This window comes from Barbatula barbatula (genome assembly GCF_947034865.1).
Source record: "Barbatula barbatula genome assembly, chromosome: 6".
In the NCBI taxonomy this organism is placed as follows: Eukaryota; Metazoa; Chordata; class Actinopteri; order Cypriniformes; family Nemacheilidae; genus Barbatula; species Barbatula barbatula.
Genome location: NC_136765.1, coordinates 2033801 through 2047538, shown reverse-complemented (window position 1 = coordinate 2047538; position 13738 = coordinate 2033801). Strand labels below are relative to the sequence as shown.

The window sequence follows — 13738 nt, the reverse complement described above, 5'->3', positions numbered from 1 at the left end:
CACACATCATCACACACACTCACTCTCAAACACACATCATCACACACACTCACTCTCAAACACACATCATCACACACACTCACTCACAAACACACATCATCACACTCACTCACTCTCAAACACACATCATCACACACACTCACTCACAAAAACACATCATCACACACACTCACTCACAAACACACATCATCACACACACACACTCACTCACTCACAAACACACATCATCACACACACTCACTCAATCTCAAACACACATCATCACACACACTCACTCACTCACTCACAAACACACATCATCACACACACTCAATCACTCTCAAACACACATCATCACACACACTCACTCACAAACACACATCATCACACACACTCACTCACAAACACACATCATCACACATAACCACACACATTCACTCACAAACACACATCATCACACTCACTCTCAAACACACATCATCACACTCACTCACTCACAAACACACATCATCACACACACTCACTCACAAACACACATCATCACACTCACTCACTCACAAACACACATCATCACACACACTCACTCTCAAACACACATCACCACACACATTCACTCACAAACACACATCATCACACACACTCACTCACAAACACACATCATCACACACACTCACTCACAAACACACATCACCACACACACTCACTCTCAAACACACATCACCACACACATTCACTCTCAAACACACATCATCACACTCACTCACTCACTCACAAACACACATCATCACACTCACTCACTCACAAACACACACCATCACACACACTCACTCACAAACACACATCACCACACACACTCACTCACAAACACAGATCATCACACACACTCACTCACAAACACACATCATCACACACACTCACAAACACACATCATCTCACACACACACTCACTCACAAACACACATCATCACACACACTCACAAACACACATCATCTCACACACTCACTCACAAACACACATCATCACACACACTCAGTCTCAAACACACATCACCACACACACTCACTCTCAAACACACATCACCACACACACTCACTCTCAAACACACATCATCTCACACACTCAATCTCAAACACACATCATCACACACACTCACTCACTCACAAACACACATCATCATACACACTCACTCACAAACACACATCACCACACACACTCACTCTCAAACACACATCATCTCACACACTCACTCACTCTCAAACACACATCATCTCACACACTCACTCTCAAACACACATCATCACACACACACACACACTCACTCACAAACACACATCATCACACACACTCACTCTCAAACACACATCATCACACACACTCACTCTCAAACACACATCATCACACACACTCACTCACAAACACACATCATCACACTCACTCACTCTCAAATACACATCACCACACACACTCACTCACAAAAACACATCATCACACACACTCACTCACAAACACACATCATCACACACACTCACTCACTCACTCACAAACACACATCATCACACACACTCACTCAATCTCAAACACACATCATCACACACACTCACTCACTCACTCACAAACACACATCATCACACTCACTCTCAAACACACATCACCACACACACTCACTCTCAAACACACATCATCACACACACACACTCACTCACAAACACACATCATCACACTCACTCTCAAACACACATCACCACACACACTCACTCACTCACAAACACACATCATCACACAATCGCTCTCAAACACACATCATCACACACACTCACTCTCAAACACACATCATCACACACACTCACTCACAAACACACATCACACACACTCACAAACACACATCACACACACTCACTCACAAACACACATCACACACACTCACTCACAAACACACATCATCTCACACTCACTCACAAACACACATCACACACACTCACTCACAAACACACATCACACACACTCACTCTCAAACACACATCATCACACACACTCACTCACAAACACACATCATCTCACACTCACTCACAAACACACATCACACACACTCACTCTCAAACACACATCACCACACACACTCACTCTCAAACACACATCACACACACACTCACTCTCAAACACACATCACCACACACACTCACTCACAAACACACACACTCACTCACAAACACACATTATCACACACACTCACTCACAAACACACATCACACACACACTCACTCTCAAACACACATCACACACACTCACTCTCAAACACACATCACACAAACACACATCACACACACTCACTCACAAACACACATCATCACACACACTCACTCACAAACACACATCACGACACACACTCACTCTCAAACACACATCATCACACACACACACTCACAAACACACATCATCACACACACACACTCACAAACACACATCATCACACACACTCATCACAAACACACATCATCACACACACACACTCACTCACAAACACACATCATCTAACACACTCACTCACTCACAAACACACATCATCTAACACACTCACTCACTCACAAACACACATCACCACACACACTCACTCACAAACACACATCACCACACACACTCACTCTCAAACACACATCACCACACACACTCACTCTCAAACACACATCATCACACTCACTCACAAACACACATCATCACACACACTCACTCACAAACACACATCATCACACACACTCACTCACAAACAGACATCATCACACACACTCACTCACTCACACACATCATCTCACACACTCACTCACTCACAAACACACATCATCACGCACACTCACTCACTCACAAACACACATCATCACGCACACTCACTCACTCACAAACACACACACAAACACACACACAAACACACATCATCACACACACACACTCACAAACACACATCATCACACACAATCACTCACTAACACACATCATCACACACACTCACTCACACACATCATCACACACACACACTCACAAACACACATCATCACACACACTCACTCACAAACACACATCATCACACACACTCACTCACAAACACACATCATCACACACACTCACTCACTCACTCACTCACTCACAAACACACATCATCTCACACACTCACTCACAAACACACATCATCACACACACTCACTCACTCACAAACACACATCACCACACACACTCACTCTCAAACACACATCACCACAAACACTCATTCACAAACACACATCATCACACACACTCACTCACACACATCATCACACACACTCACTCACTCACAAACACACATCATCACCACACACACTCACTCACAAACACACATCACCACACACACTCACTCACAAACACACATCATCACACACACTCACTCTCAAACACACATCACCACAAACACTCACTCACAAACACACATCATCACACACACTCACTCACAAACACACATCATCACACACACTCACTCTCAAACACACATCACCACAAACACTCACTCTCAAACACACATCATCACACACACTCACTCACAAACACACATCATCACACACACTCACTCACTCACAAACACACATTATCTCACACACTCACTCACTCACAAACACACATCATCACACACACTCACTCTCAAACACACATCATCACACACACTCACTCACAAACACACATCATCACACACACTCACTCACAAACACACATCATCACACTCACTCACTCTCAAATACACATCACCACACACACTCACTCACAAAAACACATCATCACAAACACACATCATCACACACACTCACTCACTCACTCACAAACACACATCATCACACACACTCACTCACTCACTCACAAACACACATCATCACACTCACTCTCAAACACACATCACCACAGACACTCACTCTCAAACACACATCATCTCACACACACTCACTCTCAAACACACATCACCACACACACTCACTCACTCACAAACACACATCATCACACAATCGCTCTCAAACACACATCATCACACACACTCACTCTCAAACACACATCATCACACACACTCACTCACAAACACACATCATCACACACACTCACTCACAAACACACATCACACACACTCACAAACACACATCACACACACTCACTCACAAAAACACATCATCACACACACTCACTCACAAACACACATCATCACACACACTCACTCACAAACACACATCACACACACTCACTCTCAAACACACATCATCACACACACTCACTCACAAACACACATCATCTCACAAACACACATCACACACACTCACTCTCAAACACACATCACCACACACACTCACTCTCAAACACACATCACACACACACTCACTCTCAAACACACATCACACACTCACTCTCAAACACACATCACACACACTCACTCACAAACACACATCATCACACACACTCACTCTCAAACACACATCACCACACACACTCACTCACAAACACACACACTCACTCACAAACACACATCATCACACACACTCACTCACAAACACACATCACACACACACTCACTCTCAAACACACATCACACACACACTCACTCTCAAACACTCATCACACAAACACACATCACACACACTCACTCACAAACACACATCATCACACACACTCACTCACAAACACACATCACGACACACACTCACTCACAAACACACATCACCACACACACTCTCAAACACACATCATCACACACACTCACTCACAAACACACATCACGACACACACTCACTCTCAAACACACATCATCACACACACACACTCACAAACACACATCATCACACACACACACTCACAAACACACATCATCACACACACTCATCACAAACACACATCATCACACACACTCACTCACAAACACACATCATCTAACACACTCACTCACTCACAAACACACATCATCTAACACACTCACTCACTCACAAACACACATCACCACACACACTCACTCACAAACACACATCACCACACACACTCACTCTCAAACACACATCACCACACACACTCACTCTCAAACACACATCATCACACTCACTCACAAACACACATCATCACACACACTCACTCACAAACACACATCATCACACACACTCACTCACAAACAGACATCATCACACACACTCACTCACTCACACACATCATCTCACACACTCACTCACTCACAAACACACATCATCACGCACACTCACTCACTCACAAACACACATCATCACGCACACTCACTCACTCACAAACACACACACAAACACACACACAAACACACACACAAACACACATCATCACACACACACACTCACAAACACACATCATCACACACAATCACTCACTAACACACATCATCACACACACTCACTCACACACATCATCACACACACACACTCACAAACACACATCATCACACACACTCACTCACAAACACACATCATCACACACACTCACTCACAAACACACATCATCACACACACTCACTCACTCACTCACAAACACACATCATCTCACACACTCACTCACAAACACACATCATCACACACACTCACTCACTCACAAACACACATCACCACACACACTCACTCTCAAACACACATCACCACAAACACTCATTCACAAACACACATCATCACACACACTCACTCACACACATCATCACACACACTCACTCACTCACTCACAAACACACATCATCACCACACACACTCACTCACAAACACACATCACCACACACACTCACTCACAAACACACATCATCACACACACTCACTCTCAAACACACATCACCACAAACACTCACTCACAAACACACATCATCACACACACTCACTCACAAACACACATCATCACACACACTCACTCTCAAACACACATCACCACAAACACTCACTCTCAAACACACATCATCACACACACTCACTCACAAACACACATCATCACACACACTCACTCACTCACAAACACACATTATCTCACACACTCACTCACTCACAAACACACATCATCACACACACTCACTCTCAAACACACATCATCACACACACTCACTCACAAACACACATCATCACACACACTCACTCACAAACACACATCATCACACTCACTCACTCTCAAATACACATCACCACACACACTCACTCACAAAAACACATCATCACACACACTCACTCAATCTCAAACAAACATCATCACACACACTCACTCACTCACTCACAAACACACATCATCACACTCACTCTCAAACACACATCACCACAGACACTCACTCTCAAACACACATCATCTCACACACACTCACTCTCAAACACACATCACCACACACACTCACTCACTCACAAACACACATCATCACACAATCGCTCTCAAACACACATCATCACACACACTCACTCTCAAACACACATCATCACACACACTCACTCACAAACACACATCATCACACACACTCACTCACAAACACACATCACACACACTCACAAACACACATCACACACACTCACTCACAAAAACACATCATCACACACACTCACTCACAAACACACATCATCACACACACTCACTCACAAACACACATCACACACACTCACTCTCAAACACACATCATCACACACACTCACTCACAAACACACATCATCTCACAAACACACATCACACACACTCACTCTCAAACACACATCACCACACACACTCACTCTCAAACACACATCACACACACACTCACTCTCAAACACACATCACACACTCACTCTCAAACACACATCACACACACTCACTCACAAACACACATCATCACACACACTCACTCTCAAACACACATCACCACACACACTCACTCACAAACACACACACTCACTCACAAACACACATCATCACACACACTCACTCACAAACACACATCACACACACACTCACTCTCAAACACACATCACACACACACTCACTCTCAAACACACATCACACAAACACACATCACACACACTCACTCACAAACACACATCATCACACACACTCACTCACAAACACACACTCACTCACAAACACACATCACCACACACACTCTCAAACACACATCATCACACACACTCACTCTCAAACACACATCATCACACACACTCACTCACAAACACACATCATCACACATCACCACACACATTCACTCACAAACACACATCATCACACTCATCACAAACACACATCATCACACACACTCACTCACAAACACACATCATCTAACACACTCACTCACTCACAAACACACATCATCTAACACACTCACTCACTCACAAACACACATCACCACACACACTCACTCACTCACAAACACACATCACCACACACACTCACTCTCAAACACACATCACCACACACACTCACTCTCAAACACACATCATCACACTCACTCACAAACACACATCATCACACACACTCACTCACAAACACACATCATCACACACACTCACTCACAAACAGACATCATCATCACACACACTCACTCACTCACACACATCATCTCACACACTCACTCACTCACAAACACACATCATCACGCACACTCACTCACTCACAAACACACATCATCACACACACTCACTCACTAACACACATCATCACACACACTCACTCTCAAACACACATCATCACACACACTCACTCACTCACACACATCATCACACACACTCACTCACTCACACACATCACCACACACACTCACTCTCAAACACACATCATCACACACACTCACTCACAAACACACATCATCACACACACTCACTCACAAACACACATCATCACACACACTCACTCTCAAACACACTTCATCACACACACTCACTCACAAACACACATCATCACACACACTCACTCACAAACACACATCATCACACACACTCACTCTCAAACACACATCATCACACACACTCACTCTCAAACACACATCATCACACACACTCACTCACTCACACACATCACCACACACACTCACTCACAAACACACATCATCACACACACTCACTCACAAACACACATCATCACACACACTCATAAACACACATCATCACACACTCACTCTCAAACACACATCATCATCACACACTCACTCACTCACAAACACACATCATCACACCAATTAACTCACAAACAAACACATCATCACACACACTCACTCACAAAAACACATCATCACACACACTCACTCACAAACACACATCACCACACACACTCACTCACACACATCATCACACACACTCACTCTCAAACACACATCATCACACACACTCACTCACAAAAACACATCATCACACACACTCACTCACAAACACACATCATCACACACACTCACTCACAAACACACATCATCACACACACTCACTCACAAACACACATCATCACACACACTCACTCACAAACACACATCATCACACACACTCACTCACAAACACACATCATCACACACACTCACTCACAAACACACATCACCACACACACTCACTCACAAACACACATCATCACACACACTCACTCACAAACACACATCACCACACACACTCACTCTCAAACACACATCACCACACACACTCACTCTCAAACACACATCACACACACACTCACTCTCAAACACACATCACCACACACACTCACTCTCAAACACACATCATCTCACACACTCAATCTCAAACACACATCATCACACACACTCACTCACTCACTCACAAACACACATCATCACACACACTCACTCACAAACACACATCATCACACACACTCACTCTCAAACACACATCATCACACACACTCACTCACAAACACACATCATCACACACACTCACTCTCAAACACACATCATCACACACACTCACTCTCAAACACACATCATCACACACACTCACTCTCAAACACACATCATCACACACACTCACTCTCAAACACACATCATCACACACACTCACTCTCAAACACACATCATCACACACACTCACTCACAAACACACATCATCACACACACTCACTCTCAAACACACATCATCACACACACTCACTCTCAAACACACATCATCACACACACTCACTCACTCACACACATCACCACACACACTCACTCTCAAACACACATCATCACACACACTCACTCACAAACACACATCATCACACACACTCACTCACAAACACACATCATCACACACACTCACTCTCAAACACACTTCATCACACACACTCACTCACAAACACACATCATCACACACACTCACTCACAAACACACATCATCACACACACTCACTCTCAAACACACATCATCACACACACTCACTCTCAAACACACATCATCACACACACTCACTCACTCACACACATCACATCACCACACACACTCACTCACAAACACACATCATCACACACACTCACTCACAAACACACATCATCACACACACACACTCACAAACATACATCATCACACACACTCACAAACACACATCATCACACACACTCACTCACTCACACACATCACCACACACACTCACTCTCAAACACACATCATCACACACACTCACTCACAAACACACATCATCACACACACTCACTCACAAACACACATCATCACACACACTCACTCTCAAACACACTTCATCACACACACTCACTCACAAACACACATCATCACACACACTCACTCACAAACACACATCATCACACACACTCACTCTCAAACACACATCATCACACACACTCACTCTCAAACACACATCATCACACACACTCACTCACTCACTCACTCACACACATCACATCACCACACACACTCACTCACAAACACACATCATCACACACACTCACTCACAAACACACATCATCACACACACTCACTCTCAAACACACATCATCACACACACTCAATCTCAAACACACATCATCACACACACTCACTCACAAACACACATCATCACACACACTCACTCTCAAACACACATCATCACACACACTCACTCACTCACAAACACACATCATCACACACACTCACTCTCAAACACACATCATCACACACACTCACTCAATCTCAAACACACATCATCATACACACTCACTCACAAACACACATCACCACACACACTCACTCTCAAACACACATCATCTCACACACTCACTCTCAAACACACATCATCTCACACACTCACTCACAAACACACATCACCACACACACTCAATCTCAAACACACATCATCACACACACTCACTCACAAACACACATCATCACACACACTCACTCTCAAACACACATCACACACACTCACTCACAAACACACATCATCACACACACTCACTCAGTAAAGAAGTAATTTAAAATATGTAATATAAATACATTTCTTTACTTTCAGAATGTGTAATGAATGAATTCAAGCATCAAACTTTTGACAATTTATTTTTGTCTAAATACAATTTTTTTTACAATGTATATAATATCCTACTTACAAGCTGTATACACAATGTAAACCTTTGACAATTTGTCACAATACAACATTTCTACAATATGTACAATATAGTTATAGTATTCTTATACAAATACAAACTGTATCGAGGTGAATCACAATAAAACCTTTTGATTTGTGCTGAAGTTGGGATGGCCGGAAAGGTGCCTCTCTAAGCAGCATGTAGTGAATATGGCCCAAAAACTGCTTTAAAATGGGCATAATAAAACCAGCTGCTATTAATGAAGCACAAACTAAATTAGCCAACGGTAGAAAATACAAAAAATGCTTTTCGCCTTCATGGAATAGTTCACCCAAAAATGAACCTTCTCAGTTTTATAAAATGTCTCTGAACCAAATGAAGTGAAATAGAGTTAAATACATGAATAGCTTGAGATAGAGTAAACAACGTAAGAATTTTCATTTTTGGGTAAACTACTAAACTTTCCCAAGATAAAACATAAATCGGATATAAACAGTCTAATACTATAGTGGTCAACATTTGATGTGGACCAGAAAGGTTCAAAGTTGTCCAATAGCCCTTCTTGTGTTAGGACAACTTTGGTTCACTTTTCTGATCCACTTCAAATGTGGACTACTGTATTTACCAAACAACTGAATCCAAGTGAACACTTAACTCTGTTTAAAGCCTTTTGTACAGTCCAACACCTTAAACAAGAACATTGCAGAAGTCAATTTGTTTCCTTTGACTACAGAGTTGAGAAGAGATTCTGCGCCTTTCGGCTCATCTGCTTACTCCTGCAGCTTTAAAGAGAGGCTCTGCACCCTTCGGCTTATTTGCTTATTCTCTATTTCCATTCATATTTTTTGAAAGGTGTCACAGGTATATTTGAGCCCTTCGGGATATTTTAGGTTCAGTGCATAAATGAGTCCTATCATGAAACAGAGGGCAACTCATTTAGCTCCTCCACACCGTCAATGTCCAGCGCACGACTGAGAGCATCACTTCTAACATAGTTCACGGATCACAAAAACGGTCTTTTCAAATTCTCTCTCCACTTCCTTCCTCTGGTCAGCCTAAAAACATACAAAAACAGAGTAATTGAGGGACTGTGGAAGAAAAAAAACACCCCTTTCACATCTGAAAATCTCGTTTAAAAAATGTAGTCAGCTTTCCTACTATGGAAGTCGAGGACCCAAAACGTCTCGGTTGTTCGATTAAAATATCTTCATTTGTGTTCAGCTTAACAATGAAATTTGAACGGTTTATAGTGGAAGGGTGATGAAGTGATGAACATTTTCATTTTGCTGTGAACTAGAATTGGTAATGTGTGCAACGATTTTAAAAGTAAATTATGTTTAGATTACAAAACACTGCTACTCACTTATGAAGCCTTAAACGGTTCAGCTCCTATGGATTTGACAGACCTTCTAATGCACTACAACCCATCAGATCCTTAAAGGAAAACACCACTGCTTTTACATTTGTCACTATGTTCTTCCCTCAACTTAGATGGTGCTAAGCCCAACACTAACATAGTAGCGCCGAGCACTAGAGTGATTAAGTGAACGCACTGAGACGGGACAGATATGCATCATATGCAAGATATGAGATATGCATCTAAGTTGAGGGAAGATCATAGTGACATATGTAAAAACGGCGGTGTTTTCCTTCAAGATCACAAAACTCTCTTCACCCCCAAAAAGTTTTCTCTTGCTTTAGTAAGTCAGTAGTTAGTATTAGTTTACCTCTCAAACATCTCTTTTGCAATTATGTGTAATAATCCAGTGAGATTTTGTTTATGCACAGGGAGTCTGACAACAGCAGCACTTGTTTTTGAATTTCAATATGACAATTCTGTCATAATCTACATGCCCTCTTGTCATTTAAAGCCTGTGTGACTTTCTTTCTTCAGCAGAATGTTGAATGTTGGTAACAGAACAGCACAGTTCCCATTCACTTCTATTGTATGGACTCAAAACCAATGCAAGTGAACGGGGGGCTGTTAACAACATTCTTCAAAAAAACTGTGTTCTGTGGAAGAAAGAAAGTCAGACAGGTTTGAAATGACAAGAGGACGTGTAAATGATGACAGGATTTTTATTTTGAAGGTCAACGACTTTAGATTATAGATAAAAATGCCAGTGGTTTGCAATGTCAACAATTACCTGCTATTCTTTGATCAGACAGCTTGCATCTTCACCAAGGTACATGAGGCACTTCAGCAGGCCCTCTCTTCTGATGTCTGTGTCCAGACTCTACAGGATGTACAGTTTTTACTAGACGAAAACACTACTGAATTCAACCAACACCTGATCCATAACTTTAATAGTATCCTTCGTTTTTTCACAGAGGACTTCACCTGATAACCAGGAGAAGCTGAGAGCCGTGTCGGTTTAAAGAAGCCCAAAATCTCAAAAGTCAAAGGTAAAGTTCAGCATTAATCTGCAAGACAGAGAAACCGAAAATGGACTTCGGAAAGAACCCGATATTACTTTGAAAACTAGTTGTAAAAATACATATACACACAGAGCATTACACAGCAAAACGTATAATTGGGGCTTGTAAGAAATGACACAGTTTAAATGATGGATTAGTATGTGAATTCATGTTTAATGGCTTCTATAATAACTCTTGTTGAAACAGAGCTGGACACCTTTCTCACAGTTCCTGAACACTAGGTTGATTTTCCACAACTTCTTGTCTGCGTAAGGCAAACTTCTTTGTCATTTTTCTCTGATGGTCCATGCATTGTCTCTTTTCATTACTTCCTTTAATGGTTTCAGGGTTTTCGGATGACTCTCCAGCAGGTAGGGATGGGATGTGACTAAATAAAACACAAAGAATAAGGATGTCGACGTCCAAAATGCCTACGATCATGCTTAAAATGCTTGGGAAGCTCGGAACGCTTGGCTTTGGTAACACCACAGTCTTTGAAATCTACAAGGAGTTCCCTGCCAAAGAGAGGGGTGAGGAAGAGCTTAGAAGAGAAAACCATACATTACAAAAGCAATCATTAAAAGGTGCAAATTACTTACTTTTTCACGTGACTGGATTATTCAAAACCTGCCCTGAAAAGGTGATAAGCAGTTGCGTTTCCCCATCCTACAAAAGACAGAGAATTATAACAAACTGGCTCACACATAACGTTAAATCTGAACAGGCGACTTCTTTACAGACGATATACACTCACGTAAAGGATTATTAGGAACACCATACTAATACTGTGTTTGACCCCTTTCGCCTTCAGAACTGCCTTAATTCTACTTTGTGCTGAAAGCATTCTTTAGAAA

General features: G+C 42.2%; 1 protein-coding gene across 2 annotated transcripts in view; it reads left to right on the top strand.

The window, feature by feature from the left end:
* Window positions 1-13483, top strand: part of LOC306895628 (uncharacterized protein) — a 45597-nt gene extending 32114 nt beyond the window's left edge. The window contains exons 5-7 of one of the 2 annotated variants that reach the window (XM_079459006.1): window positions 12798-12872; window positions 13092-13153; window positions 13232-13483. In XM_079459006.1, coding sequence (XP_079315132.1) covers window positions 12798-12845 — 48 coding nt within the window. In that variant the 3' untranslated portion in view covers window positions 12846-12872; window positions 13092-13153; window positions 13232-13483. The remainder of the gene's footprint in view (window positions 1-12797; window positions 12873-13091; window positions 13154-13231) is intronic. The other variant, XM_079459007.1, reaches the window with a different exon arrangement.
* Window positions 13484-13738: the final 255 nt, after the last annotated feature.